The sequence below is a fragment of the Poecilia formosa genome, unplaced genomic scaffold (genome assembly GCF_000485575.1).
Source record: "Poecilia formosa unplaced genomic scaffold, Poecilia_formosa-5.1.2 Scaffold103, whole genome shotgun sequence".
NCBI lineage: Eukaryota > Metazoa > Chordata > Actinopteri > Cyprinodontiformes > Poeciliidae > Poecilia > Poecilia formosa.
Genome location: NW_006800042.1, coordinates 361,665 through 376,189, shown reverse-complemented (window position 1 = coordinate 376,189; position 14,525 = coordinate 361,665). Strand labels below are relative to the sequence as shown.

General features: G+C 41.5%; 3 protein-coding genes across 3 annotated transcripts; 2 read left to right on the top strand and 1 right to left on the bottom strand.

Annotated features, from left to right (window-relative positions):
- The first annotated feature begins 215 nt into the window (after window positions 1-215).
- LOC103142863 (transmembrane protein 119a) lies at window positions 216-5,462 on the top strand. Its single transcript, XM_007559139.2, has 2 exons — window positions 216-498; window positions 4,506-5,462. Exon 2 carries the CDS (start codon window positions 4,521-4,523, stop codon window positions 5,256-5,258), a length of 738 nt encoding a protein of 245 aa, XP_007559201.1. The 5' UTR covers window positions 216-498; window positions 4,506-4,520; the 3' UTR covers window positions 5,259-5,462.
- A 2,773-nt stretch (window positions 5,463-8,235) lies between these two features.
- tmem119a (transmembrane protein 119a) lies at window positions 8,236-12,150 on the top strand. The gene is made up of 2 exons (XM_007559138.2): window positions 8,236-8,985; window positions 10,682-12,150. Exon 2 carries the CDS (start codon window positions 10,688-10,690, stop codon window positions 12,053-12,055), a length of 1,368 nt encoding a protein of 455 aa, XP_007559200.1. The 5' UTR covers window positions 8,236-8,985; window positions 10,682-10,687; the 3' UTR covers window positions 12,056-12,150.
- A 17-nt stretch (window positions 12,151-12,167) lies between these two features.
- Window positions 12,168-14,379, bottom strand: iscua (iron-sulfur cluster assembly enzyme a). Its single transcript, XM_007559137.2, has 5 exons — window positions 14,161-14,379; window positions 13,929-14,042; window positions 13,734-13,844; window positions 13,577-13,655; window positions 12,168-12,582 (listed from the first exon to the last, which is right to left on the bottom strand). Exons 1-5 carry the CDS (start codon window positions 14,260-14,262, stop codon window positions 12,515-12,517), a joined length of 474 nt encoding a protein of 157 aa, XP_007559199.1. The 5' UTR covers window positions 14,263-14,379; the 3' UTR covers window positions 12,168-12,514.
- Window positions 14,380-14,525: the final 146 nt, after the last annotated feature.

Sequence of the window (14,525 nt, the reverse complement as noted above, 5' to 3'; positions counted from 1 at the left end):
AAATAACCATTTCTGCTAAAACACGAGACCTGCGCACCTTCTGCAACATCACTGCAGCTGCTGGGGTTAAAGTGCCAGACAAACTTTGGGTTGAAGAGAAAAACGCAATGTGCTGAAATAAACACATTATGTAAAAAAAAATAAAATAAAAAAAAAATCTTCTTTTTATGCTAAGATAAGAAATCAGTATTATAGACAGACTTGATTTTAAAAAGGAAAGTAAAAATCCAAAATGGCTCCTGCATAAACTTGGATGGATCCTGAGGATGGAAAGCTGAGAACGAGGGAGGAGACGCTGAGGATGGAGGGCTGGGCATCCTTTTGCTCCGAGGAGACATTTTAAAGCTGAGTGAAAAATCTAAGTATAACTCAGCAGGGAGGGGTGGAATATCCTCACTCTCTCCTTCTTGTTGCTTTGTCCCTTCTCTTTTTTTATCAGTCCGAACCTTTCTGCTCTGCATCTGCTTCCCAGTCAGACAAACGAAGGAGATTCCTTCTGTAAGTATGTCATTAACATTTATATTTAACTTACAAGCACAGATAACGGTAGCTTCATTTGGTCATATGTGTCTTTTTCAAGCTTACTTGTGTTTTTAAAGATTAAAAAAAGAATTGCTTTCCTTACTAAAATGTGGTTATTTAACATAATACATCAATTTTATTTAAAACAGATGTAGATATTAATTGTTGCTATTTTTATTATGCTACATATTCAACATTTTGGTCTGCAAATCTTTTCTCTGTATTAAATAATTTAATATTTGTCCCTTTTATCAGATTCTCAGGTTTTGTACTGATGATTTATTTGCAGACTGTGTGTAGTTTCAACGAATCTTTTAGATAATTACTGATAGTTTTATAGACTTTTATGTTCGAAGACGGGCCTTTTAGCTCCTCACATCAAGGATAGGTCAGGTCGCTTTGCCTTTTCCAAAGAAATATTGTGGTGCTCTTTGCTTGGTGGCAAATCTATTGTCAACATCCTAAAAATACTTAATAGTTGCGAAACTTATTCACAAAGTTAAAGAATTGTCTAAAATGTCAATGTCCATCTGTGGTTTTCCTGAGAAAGGTAGTAACCATCTGCCCATCTCATTTACACCGACATGTCAACCCGTATAACTAATAACTAAAAATATGCTTGATTTTGTTCCGGTTGTCCTCTTTGTTTTTCAGGAAACAAACATTTTTATTATTTGTTCTTGCTCCTGAAACAACCAGACATTTAAGCAGCGCTCTGATTAATCATAGTGAAGGAGCTTTATAGTATTTTCCATTCTTTCTACTGAATGTTCTCCAGCTGGGATCATGTTTCCTGTCCATCGGCTGCAGCAATTTGTTCAAGTTCAGTAAAATGTTTTAAGTACAGACTCACTTTTAGAATCAGACTCACACAGGAACCAGTAAATGAAATTTTCATTGAAACTTTGTTTACTTAATATGAAAAGGTGCAGTGTCATTTAATTTCAAACATAAAAAGTATTTTTTTTTGTACATTTTTTTTTACAACTGACTGAATGTCCTCCAATAGTTGGGATTCCATTTCTTTTTCTTTCACCAGGTGTTGAAATCATTTAATGTTGGAAATGTTAGAACTGGAAAAACAGAAGATCAAACTTTGCAATTATGGCTTATAATTATATATCTAAATATCCAGCTCTGGAAAAAAATTAAATGATCACTTGCTCTGGTTTTACTTTTTATAGGTTTGTGTTTTGAGTAAAAGGAACATCGTTCTTTTATTCTATGAACTGCTGACAACATGTCTCTGAAATTCCAAGCAAAAATTTCGTTTTTATTTGCAGAAAATGAGAAATGGTCAAAGCAACAAAAGAGAAGCAGTGCTTTAAGAGCACAAATAATGCAAAGAAAACAAATTCATGTTGATTTAGAAACAACAACACTAATGTTTTAACTCAGGAAGAGTTCAGAAATCAATATTAGGTAGAATAACCAGGAGGTTTTCAAGGGCTTTCAGTGCAGTGGGCTCTTAAGTTTTTCCAGAGCTGTATACGTATCTATATGTCTTTTTTGCTGGTGATGTTTTTATTATTATTATTATTATTATTATTATTAGTGGCAAGAATAAGACTGCAAGTAGTTCATATCTCAACCTAATCAAAATTTGAATCACAAATATAAGAGAAAAAAAAAGTTCAACTTGGCTTCATCATGCAAAGCTGCTTTTGGGGAATATTAGAGCTTCACTGATTTTCATTTTTCACTTCCAAAGAACTGACGCTGTCAGGAAAATTCACAAGAGGTGCTCCGAATATTTAAGTTGTTTTTTTCTCAACTTGATGTACAATTTTAAAGTTACATTTTTGAAGTACTTTGCACAAAACCAGAGTGATCATCTGTTAAATAGTTTCATGTTTTTGCAATTGATTGAACATCTTCTAAAAGCTGCGGTTCCCTTTCTGAGTAAAATTATTGAGACTGGAATAAATTAGACAAACTTCGGATAAATCTGTTTTATAAATACAGCCCTTTGAATAGTATTTAGATTTTCTAGCCCCTCTACGTTCATCTTGAAGATCATCTAGAAGATGACCCCGAATGTAACACAACACCTCTGTTGTGCTCCCTTGGGGGCTTGTGGAAAACTTTTGATTTTTTTTTTTCTTTCAAAAATGACTTTCTTCTTCCACAAAGACTGGAGACAGATTCTCCCACCTGAGCTGTCGGTCTCTGCAGTTCCCCCAGAGCCACCACAGGCCTTGTGGCTGCTTCTCTGGTTGCTGGTCTTCTTGTTAAGCCTCTCAGTTTAAGTGGGCAGCTGTCTTGGCACACAGCTTACACAGAGCTGGGCTCTATCTACAACTCCGATCTGGGAAGTTAAAGTGGACTGAATACAAATACTTGATATGATTTTAGGTTTTTATCCGTAAAGATGATTTTCTTATAGTACCCAACCATGCACAACGTTGTCTGTCTCTACCATGAAATCCAAATCAAATAACTCTTCAGGTCTGTAGCTGTAATGCGCCAAAAAAACAAAACAAAAAAAAAAACATGGAAAGCTCAACTTTTCCAACTGACACGACGCGACCGGTCGCGTAAATCTTACGTCTGTGACGGCGTGGAAGCGCCTTAGAAGATTTAAATGAACTCTGAGGAAACTGAGCATTGTCCTATCTGATCTCTGCATGTTCTAATCTTACGTGGTGACTGAGTGGTAATCTCAGCCCCGTGGAGATATTTTGGAAACGTAAATTTAGCTGTAATTGCCAGACTCAAGACGCAGAGCGGTCATGTATGGCTGTACATCCAAGGATGAATACCCAGCCCACCATGTGGTCCAGCAGAATACACACTGCATGTTTGACCACACAAGCAGCGGAGGGGTTCGCACTGCTGCGCCACGACGAGCAGCAGCAGCTTCGCTCCAGCGCGATGCTGATTAGAGGCTTGTTTTCATAGCTTGGTGCTTCATAATTACACGCCAGATTAGGAGGAAAAAAATGTTGCTAAAATAATGGCAGCTGGAGTTTTCCTTATTAGCGAGAGAAAATTCAGTGAAAACCCAAGAGGCACCGTTTGGTTGGGGGAGTTTATTCAGTCAGTTGGCCTGTTTCACAAACACAGGTTTTCCTGGAAGCAGAAATATCTCCCTCGGGCCTGAGCTGCTGTGGGCGGGTGTGCACCAGCTGGTGCCCGGTGTAAATATAGAGGCCACAGCCACAGGTCTCCCACGCCTCTGTGCTCCCACTGGAATAAAGCTTCCTTCTGGCTTTGGTGTGGTGGCTGGGTGGCCTCCCTCTACTTTACAAATTATAAGGCCAAACTTTGCCGTCTCCACCCCAAATAAGTAATGGCTACTCTGGAGTCGGCTGAAATAGATCTGGTGCAAAAGCAGGGAGAGGCAGAAAACACGGACACACCAGAGATGGAGGGAGAGTTCTTCACGGAGAGACGTCTCACAAAAACATTTAAATCTAGATGCACAACGCATCTAGGTCTTTGGTAGCAAAACAGAAGCTTCGTTATTATATGATAGCAGGCAAAAATCTTTGGTCATAGTAAAGATAAACACGTTAGACCTTCATTGTCCCTCTGAGGGTAAAATTAATCTCACCTTTCTTTTGTGTTTCCTTTCCAAAGAGACATAATCGTATTCGATCTTTTAACGATTTAATTACATTGTTCATTAGGTTTTCTGTCGACTTCATTTTCTGGCAGAAATTCCTGTTGACTTCCATTTAGATACTCGGGATTGTCATATAGTCTGGATAAACCAACGCAAATGTTCTGTCCACCATTTTCAGGAGAATTGTAGTTTTGCGAGTTAACACTGATCTAAAAGTGTTTCAGTAACTTTTTTAAAGCTCTTTAAATAAGGATTTAAGGATTTTTGTCAAACCCTTTTTGATTTTAATTCATTCGTTGATTTAGTTGTTGTGTTGCTTGCATGTACTGCTTTAAATTTGACTTTAGAAATCAGTTTTCTTGTGTACGTTTTTAAATTAAAAAAACAACAACAACTGATTTTGCCGTTGTTGTAGGACCCGCCGTTGACGATGAAGTCCCATCTGGTTTTTCCCGTCTCCAGCGCCGCTCTGCTCTGGCTGTGCTGCGGCCTGTGCCACTGCAGTCCTCTGTTCTACAACATATCTGTGGACGGCAGCGGCGACGAACCCGAGCTGGAGCTCATTTTCCCCACCTCCTTCTCCACACGAGCGCCCGTCGAAGTCTCTGCTGCCACTCCGCCTCCCAGCCTCACCAACACCATCACCACCACCATGATCCGCCTGAAAGACTTTGTCCTGAGCCGAGTGGTGGATTTCCTGCAGGAGAACCTGCTCATCATCATCGTTGTCACCTCTCTTCTCATTGTTTTGGTCTTCATCATTTGCTGTGCGTTCGCCATGAGCCATAAGCGCAAGCTGGAGGCTTACAAGCCCCTGTCCAGCCCGCCCAGGAAGTACGCCGCCAGTAAAGCCGGAGCTCGCAAGAACTCAAGCGAGCTCCAGGAGAAACCGTACGCCGTGGACCACGTCAAGAGGGTCCACGTTCAGGGTCCGGCTTCCCCCAAGCATCTGCGCGTGCCCTCCAAGGCGCTGGTGGGAGACAAGGGAAGAGACGTCAGGTCGTCGCCTCGACAGGAGGCCAGGAAGGTCGGAGGCACAGAGGAAGTGGAAAAAAGGCGGGAGGAAGTGAAGTTCAAAGAACCAGTGAAGCAAAGGGAGGAGGTCCAGAAGAGCGCCAGCTCCAGTCACCCGGTCTGCACCTGCCACCTGAAAAAATCCAACCACTAACACACAGCCGAGCCAAAACGGGCCAGAGTGTCACTCAGAAGGGAATGCGTTCAGGTGGAATCACACCTGCTATGAAAACGTGCATAAAATCGGAATAAAGTCCAACAAAAGACAGAAAGCTGAGTGTCTTACTGAGCGGGTCTGTAATTAATCCACAGCGCCTCAGCGGGTTTCATTATCAAGATTAAAGAAAAAAAAACAAAAAACAGAACCTCTATATATTTATGTGAGGGAAAGGAAAAAGCTGTGCAATTTGTAAACAATGCAAATGGGAAATCCTAATGACAAGTAAGCGAATGGATACAAAATGGGTGGATAATTATGTGCATAATGTGTATGAATTCATGCACACAGCAGCACCCTCCACAATTACTTATGCCTCTAGTTAAGATGTGTGGAAGATCTGTAAACTTGTCAAGCCTCGTTTTCCACTGATCGTTTTTTTTTTTTTTTGCTTGTTTGTTTTGTTTTGGGGGGTTTTTGTTACAGCTCCGTCTGCAGATATCGACACATCCAGGAGCGTAACTATTTTTATTTTAGCCATTTCCTAACTAATGAAGACCAACATACATCTGCCTTGCTTGAATGAAATGCTGTCTTGTTTTTCCCCTTTTGAAGAATGGCAGAGAAAAAAAAGCTCCTATAAACGAGGTCATATTCATACCTCAGGGAAGTGCTACAAATTACTAAATGAAACTTCATAAAAACTCTGATCAGCTGAAAAAAAGTAAAGTATAAATAAGACAATGCTTCAGGTTTTACAGATGCAAATAACTATAACACCTTTAGTTGTATTTAAAAAGACATTTTTATTCCTTATTCATGATCTCCCACCATGGAATAAATTCTGCCAAATTAAAGATTGATTTTTATTTATTTATTTTTTTACATTTTTCAGGTGATATGATGCATTTTGTAGATGAATTCATTTAAGAGTTTCTACACCAGGCGGGTCAATAAACACGGAGTGCAGTGTGATTACAGTACATATTCTACATCAGGCTGATGCTTCTCAATACTTTGCTTCATGAAACCACATCACCATTTATTACTTATAAGGCAGAGATGAGTAACAACGTCTGATTTTTCCAAATGTTACTTGACGGGACTGTGATTTCAAAAAGATCATCGTGGCCAAGCAGAGGTTTTTCATGTGGGGGAAAGTTTTACCCCAACCAGAAAATCTCCGCTTTGTGTTGGATTTTTAAGAGCTTCAGAGCTGAACTAGCCACTCAAAGCAACGCCTTTGGCGACGTAAATAAACACATAAATGCCAGTAAACCTGACTTGATGAGCAACAATTATTCTTTTCTTTATTAATATTAACTTTCATATTTACCTCTACTTTAGTGTTGTTATATCTGGTGTCTTGTTGTATTTTGTTTCAGAACCCAGTCAGAAAACCAACATGAAGAATTGTCATTAATTTTATTTCAAAAAATATTTTTAACTAAAAGAGAAAAATATTTTTATTTTATCCTTCATACGTTTATCGGTGTTTTTGTTACCTGCATTGTCACATGGAGGGATGAAAAATAGAAATTATAGGGTTCGTTATTTTATATTTATATATTATATTAACGTCTGCTTTTCTGTCATACTGTAAAGAATTTAAAAAAAATGAGTCAGAAAGTTAAGTGATTAAATGGATTATATTTACACCGAGCATCTAAACTTAGATAAATTTGTATGTTTTGTAGGTTGTCTCTGTTTAATCCGAACCTCACACGTTGCTTTCTCTGTGACATTCTACAAAATGGCAGAGGTTTGTTTTGCTAATGTTTAATAAAACTAAAGAAGGACGTGTGCTTGTCATTCTTGTATGTGCTGCTACTCAATTAAAAAAAGAAAAAAGAAAGAAAGAAAAAACGCAGCCCTGAAGACATAAAATTAGGAAAGACAACAAGGTTCCAAAAATAAAGGAGGACTTCTACATAAACATCACGTTCCTCTGAACATCTGTAATTTGGAGCTGCATCCACTCAGGGATCACAGATGACTGCTTTACGCAAACAAAAGCTTCATAATATCTGCTGCGACAAGGCAGAAGATCTCCTTTAATTTCGCTGACACGGCAGGAAAGCCTTGACTAGGCCGTCGACGCCGCAGCTCTGAAAGCGGGAGAGCAGAAGAACGGATTGGTTTCTGGCGCTGACGAGACGGTCCTTTGTTCCCACCGGCTACTGTACAAGGTTCTTTAAATATTTCAGCAGATGTAACCCAGATACACACACGCCTCCTTTTGGCCCCTGTATTGTCTGCACAAACGACACACACTGATTTGTTCCAGTTTAGGGTTGCAAACAAATAAAGTGGCTATTAGGCAACACGCAGCATCCTCTGGGAATATTGACAGAGGCTGGTAGATGCTTTGAAAAGATATTCAACTAAACTATTTTCAGTTGCAATTAACTGCAATGGAGTGTCTCGAAAAAGTTGGGAGGCTGATACTGTGAATAAATACACGCTTTGTGAGTAAGTTTGTAACTGTAAATAATCCTGCAGCTTCTTGTTTCTCGGGGATTTAAAGACGATGAAACACGGAGGCTCATATGCCTCAGCTTCCTCCTCCAGAGGGGAAGACGAGAAAACATGCCACTCAAGTGAGGCAAATTACTGTCGAGCTGCGTGAGTCACAAAATTGTCACAGGAGAAGAGCCGTTTACCCTAACTGGACGATGCTTATGGCCAGAGCAATCATTACAGAGAGTTAAAATAACTGTAATTGCAATAAACAACACAAGCTGGACCCGAGGCTGTCCTGTCACCATGCAGTGGAGGATGGTAAATAAATCACAAAGTTAAGCAAAAACACCTGGTCACAACAATCATTATTTTAAAAAAAATAAAAGTATGGTGGATGACTGGTAATGCTGCATTATTATTTATTTTATTTTATTTTTTTTATCATAAAGGCTTTTCCTTATAATGCATCAGGAAGTTTTTGAATTGTGCTTTTGGCTATTGAATTGTTCTGAACTTAAATGGATTTTTTTTTTTTTTTTAAAAAGAAGAAGAAGAAAAAAAATACTGCCCCCGTGTGACTAATTCAAGCACTGACTTTTCCTTTTCTCTCTCCCTCCCCCCCACAAGTTTCACCATTTGTCTTTGTGATGGGATTATATCAAATTTATATATAAACTATGAAAGTAAATCTGATCTGAGTCATGAGCAGGTTAAAACATCAGAGATCAAAAATAAGATGACAGCAACTCACAATCAAAAAGCAGCCAGGTTGGCAGGAAACGTGAGCCCTGACAGAACCCACGGGTCAGATTCCCTGCTCTTTAGCCGGCAACGCTCTAAATAATTCGAGAAAGTACTCCCCCCTTCACTTTCACTCCTCCCATCAGGTAGCAGGAAACACAGAAACCTTCTCTTGTTAAGGAGCCCCGCTCGTGAGAATCAGGGTGTTGGATTTTTAACGAGCCCGGCCTGCAGAGACCTCAGCTATAGAGGACACCTGAGACGCACAGACCTTACTATTCCTTTCTCAAACTGATTGTTTTCATGTTGTTGCCTGCCTCTGACAAACAATAGGACCTCTCAGTCAATGTGCATGGTGAGGAGGATCCAGAAGAGGTAACAGAGCACCTTGAGGCGCTCGTGAAACTTTGATGAGAGTCCGGCTGGAATTTGGAGCAGCAGTGGTCATCGTTAAAGACCGAGGATCACAGACCCCTGACCGTCCCTACAGAGGAGCAAATAATCCCAAAGCAGGATAATGGTGAGTTCAGCCAGAATTTAGCTAAACGGGCAGCATTACGGTCAATCCCAGCCATGTAGTGTCATATTGTAGCACAATCAAGTGATTATGTTACCTTCAGTTGATATGAAAATGCTACACTTGTCAAACGTGACTTAAAAGAAATTTGACTTTGTGATTTAACATCTTAAAATTGGGCCTCTGTCTCTGTAAAACAGATTAAAGTAATTTAAATAAAATAAAGTTGTGAGTTGCCAGATTGTGAAAAGAAAAAAAAAGGTGGTTCATGATTCTTCTATTTTTTTTTGGTGTTTTATTCTTTTTTTTTTTTTTATTTCTTCATCTGCTGAAAAAAAATCAAAGATTCTCTTTGGAAAGAGGTGGTGAACTGCTACATGTTGTGACTGTAAATCTGAATTTAAGCACGGCGCATGATCTGAAAGAGGAAAAGCAGAACCAACAGTGGATGAGTCAGGAGTTCATATTTCTGTCTGTGACGAAGCTGCTGCAGGTGGAAGGACATTTACTTTAGTATCTGTAATGCAAAGATTCAAACCAACTTTCTGCACGGTGCTTCTTTTTTTTAGTTACGCTTAAGATTTATATCTGTTGAAAAACAGCATCTGGAGTATAAGTTTATAACCTGGCAGTAAAATTTGGTTTCAGGAGTAACTTTCTCTATAAAACAGCTCACTTTATTTTAATTTCTGGGCTTCTTATTGCCATTTTCTTTTTGCTTTGGTGCCAAAGAGACTTGATTCATTAAGAAAAAGATGATTGTTTCTATATTAACATTCAGACATTACAGTATTATCTCCATGTTGCAAAGTCAGCCAGCTGGAAACTCTGCTAGGTGAGAAATCCTTGAGGTCAAATGTCCCCTCCTGCCTGCAGTGGCTGTTCTTCCATTTCTTAGAGAGGCATTCATTCTGTTTGCAGCAGAAAGACAAATGTTCAGGACTGGCGGTGACTGACTTGTGTCAGAGTAGAGACTCTTCAATGTTTTTATATTAGATCCAGCACTAACTCTAGCACATTTTATTAGGATTTGTCACGGTAGGCCAACTCAAAGCAGCGCTTAACTGCGGAAGAAGAAAAAATATTTTTCCAACAGTCTCATTTGTGCATTTGTGTTCCACGTTAATCCCCAAATAAAGGCGTCACCTTATTGGTAAACAGAGACCAAGGAACTCAGCGGACAGGTCAGAGACAAAGTTGGAAGGCCGACGGTGACTCTGGAGGAGTTGCACTTCTCCAGAGTCACCGTAAGTTTGATGTGAATTGCTCATGATGAGTGGCAGGTCTTTAAAACTTTGACAGGACATTTCCAGATCCTTCCCCTCACTGCCTCCTTGAGTGAATAATTGATGAGGAAGGGATCCTCTGACGATCATCACACAGTCACCATATGTCAACAGACTGGATCCGTCCTCTAAATGTTACATTTTCAGGCAATCTGTCAGGGAGAAGTGTGCTTAAATAAAATGAATAACGATCCAAGGAGATCTGGTTGAAGGAGCCGACTTTGATAGACTATCAAGAAAAATAAAAGGCTGCCCAATAATCAACAAGCTGGGTCTTTGAACGTTGGAGCAAGAGGATCCAACGGTATCAAATGTAATCAATGGTTCTTAATAAGGCATAAATTAGAACGTTAGATGACTCATTAAGTAGTAAAACTGTTGCATGTGTCTAACTAGCTCCTCATCCTTCACAGTGAGTCATGCTGTGGTACAGACGTCATGTCCTCCTCGCTCTCTTCGTCTGTCCCCTGGCCTGCCTCGCCATGTCCCCGTGTCCCCCCGGCTGCTGCTGCCCCGGCCCAGGCTTTCTGGTCCTGTGCGAGTCTCTGGGTCTCAGGTCGCTGCCCCGCTCCGTCCCTCTCAGCACCTCCGCTCTGTCCGTGGCCAGAAACCAGCTCTGCAACGTGGACCACCTTCTCCAGGCCTTCTCCGGCCTGCAGGAACTCAGCCTCAGCCACAACCTGCTGGCCCGCTTCCCCCGCGGCTTGCCCCCCAGCCTGGAGTCCCTGCTGCTCCAGGAGAACCGCATCACTTACATCACGTCAGGAGTCCTCAGGCAGCTGAGGAACCTGACCCGCCTCCATCTGGAGGACAACCGAATCCGTGCCATCCAGCCCGGAGCGCTGCTGGGTCTGAGAAAGCTGCAGCTCCTGACACTGAAGGGGAACAAGCTCACCAGCCTCCCTCGGAGTCTCCCGCCATCGCTGACACATTTGGACCTGTCGGAAAACTGCATCTCGTCTCTGGACCTTCCCTCTCTCGCCGCCCTGGTCAACCTGCAGGTCCTGCAGATCAACAGCAACTGCCTGCGCTCAGTGCCTGAAAACACCTTCGACAGCCTGCCACGCCTCAGGTCCGTGGGCCTCACCAACAACCTGTGGGTGTGCGAGTGCGACATCTTGTATCTGTACCGCTGGCTGCTGAGCGGCAGACTGAAGATGGCTACGGATCTGGTGTGCAAAGAGCCGGTCCACCTCGCTCATCGCCTGCTGCTCAATCTCTCCGTCGTGTCCATCTGTCCACGTGTCCTAAAGCCAAATGAGAAGACGCGCCTGCCTGTGGTCGCCTCTGTGGAGGCGGTGGGGACATCAGATCGAGGTTCACATGAAAACGGGGATGATCTGCAGTGGAAAATGTCAAAAGAAGCCATTGTCACAAACGAACAAAACCTCCAGGGTTCTCGGGTTTTGCCCTACTCCTTCGAGACTCTCACCTACGAGGAGTGTTTAAACTTCAATGCGTCTCCATCAGTCACTCCCACTGACCTGAAAACTACATCTTTCCCAGAGGACCGGGGATGCAGAGAAAACACGACATTTCCCTACCCACAAGGCAACGTGTCCTCTGCTGCAGGGACACAGTCAGGACTGTCCACCAACAGAGAGGAGACCGTCCCTCCTGTGGACCCCCAGGTGTCCCCCCACAGCGACTCGAAGGTGATCGTCTCTCTGCTCGCCCTGCTGTGTGTGCTTCTGGTTCTTGTGATGCTGGCAGTGCTAACCCTGCTGAGAAAGGTTCTGGTGCGCCAGCAGAGAGTGGCGCCGGCAAACGAGCGATCTGTTGGGTGAAAGCAGCGGACACACCGAGGAGGTTGAATCGTTTATTTCAAAAATAAATATATATATGAAACTGTATGCCAAATAAAACCACAAAGCCAAAACAAATAAAGACAAATGCGAGTCATTTTCATTTTGCTCCTGGTTTATTAAAGATCTCAATTTTGTTTTTTGTTGTTGTGTGCAGGAGCAGGAGAACAGTCTGGGCAGCAAAATAAAAAACATAGATGTCAAATATTCAACTTGAGACTCAAAGCTTTTCAAATCATCAGCACTTCTGGTCATTTGAACCCAAATGAATACACAAACGTCTTCAGGAAAAGGCAGCTAAACTTTATTAATGCTCCCTGAAGGCAAGACTCAGTCACTCATCTTGACAGCTCTGCCGAGAAATGTTTGTCATCCTGACGTTGATGAAATATTTCAGTACGGTCGGTGCGTCGTAGCTTAACTGCTGGCTTTGGCACAACCCTATTTCTTCTCCTCTTGTTTTAGTCTGTAGTCCGACAGCGCGGCTTTAATGGCGTCTTCTGCGAGCACTGAGGAAGAAGGAATGGAGGAGAAACAGAAAGAGTGACCAACAATAAAAAAAAACCATACTGAACTATAAAACACAACATTATAAAACATATAATCTGTTCATATAAACTATTTACATATAAGAAATTCCATATAGAGAGCAGAAAAGGACAATATTTAGTCATATTTGGACAGTTACCTTAAAAGTTAGTACTTAAAAAACAAATTAAGGTATTTAAAGAGATTAGAAGTGAAATCTATAAATCCTTGTCAACAAGAAAGTTTAAATTACTAGTAATGAACAGTTTCTAATACCATTTTGTCAGCTTGAGGCAGAAATCGAAACACTAAGAAAACATTATGTTTACTGAATTAACTAATTACTTTTAAAATGCACCTAGTTTACATAGCTAAAATAAAGTCAAGAATTTCTGTCACAATGTTTGCAAAGGTGTAAATAATCTTCCATAATCTGGTCTGAAAGTAGAGCCTGGCCAAGTATGAATTATTCTTATACACGAGATACAGCTGCAAAAATAGGACCTTGAACTTTTTCATATTATTACCACAAAACTTTGTTGCATTTTATTTGGCTTCTATTTGATCGATCAGCACAATGCAGAAAATGGTTGTAAAGTGGAAGGAATTGATACGCGTTTCAAGTTTATTAGAAGAAATTGAAAGGTGTGTGTGGCATGCAATTGTTTCCAGCCCGCTTTGCTGGGGTCTAAGTGATTTAGTCTCAGTATAAATCCAGCTGTTCTCTTACAGCCTCACAGATTTATTGGAGAACAAACATAATTATGACGACCAAGGGAAAGAGCAGAACAGCCAAAGGTTAAAGCTGTGGAAGAGTTTAAAGCAGAGTAAGGTTAAAGGGGAAAGAGTATACTCAGAGGGCAGTTATTATCCATGCAGTCCACAGACCCGTTAATGATGGCTTAAGCTTAATCGCAGGTTGGACTCTGGAAGAAAACCTGTTAGAGGTGGATTGCTTCTACAGTTTTAACTTACTAGAGCAATGAAGCTTGACCGGAGGAAGGCAGAGTTCTTTGGCAATGTCTGTGTTCTTGATCTTCAGAGCTTCATCAACCTGCAGGATGAAATTAGATCAATCGGGTCCTCTATATTTAAATCAATCAATCAATCAACATGATAGTGCTGTTCCTACCGACTTCCCCTTCACCCACTCAGTCGCAAGAGAGCTGGAGGCGATGGCTGATCCGCAGCCAAATGTTTTGAACTTTGCTTCCACGATCTTGCCGTTTTCATCTACTTGAATCTGGAGCAACACAAGAGGCAGACCGTTAGTAACACACCTGTAGGACGGAAGTCCTGGCAACGGTCCTGTGCAGCTCCAGCTCACCTGAAGTTTCATAACATCCCCGCAGGCTGGTGCACCCACCAGCCCTGTCCCCACGTTCTTCTTGTTCTTGTCCAGTGAGCCCACGTTTCTAGGGTTTTCGTAATGATCCACCACCTTCAGAAAAGGTAAACATGCGTGAGGTGATCTGTTTTTGACTTCTAAAGGACAACATACCAAATTTCCTCTACTCAAAAATAAAATGGTTAGCAGCCTGAACGGTTCAGTCGGTTACCTTTTTGTGATAGGAGCAAAGCGCGTTGAGCTCCGGTCGGAAGAAACTTTTGCTGAATAATGACAGCAAAGACCTGGAGTTTCGTAAAGTGACGGCCGCCATCTTTAAGTGCCAACGGAAGTGAACTAGCAGGCACGAGAAACTACGGCTTCTTTGTTGACAAACAAGTGGGTATGAGTTTTGTATCAGGAGAACGCCCTCTACCGGCCAATTGTAGACTGAACGTTGTTGGACTCATGAACGTTGTATGGCAGGCTGAGGTAACTTATAATTGCACCACAATCCGAGCTGTACTTAAGGGATAGGACTCCCGCTGGCATGATGAGAAATGTGCAATAGAACAGAAAGTAAGGAGAACTTTTTAA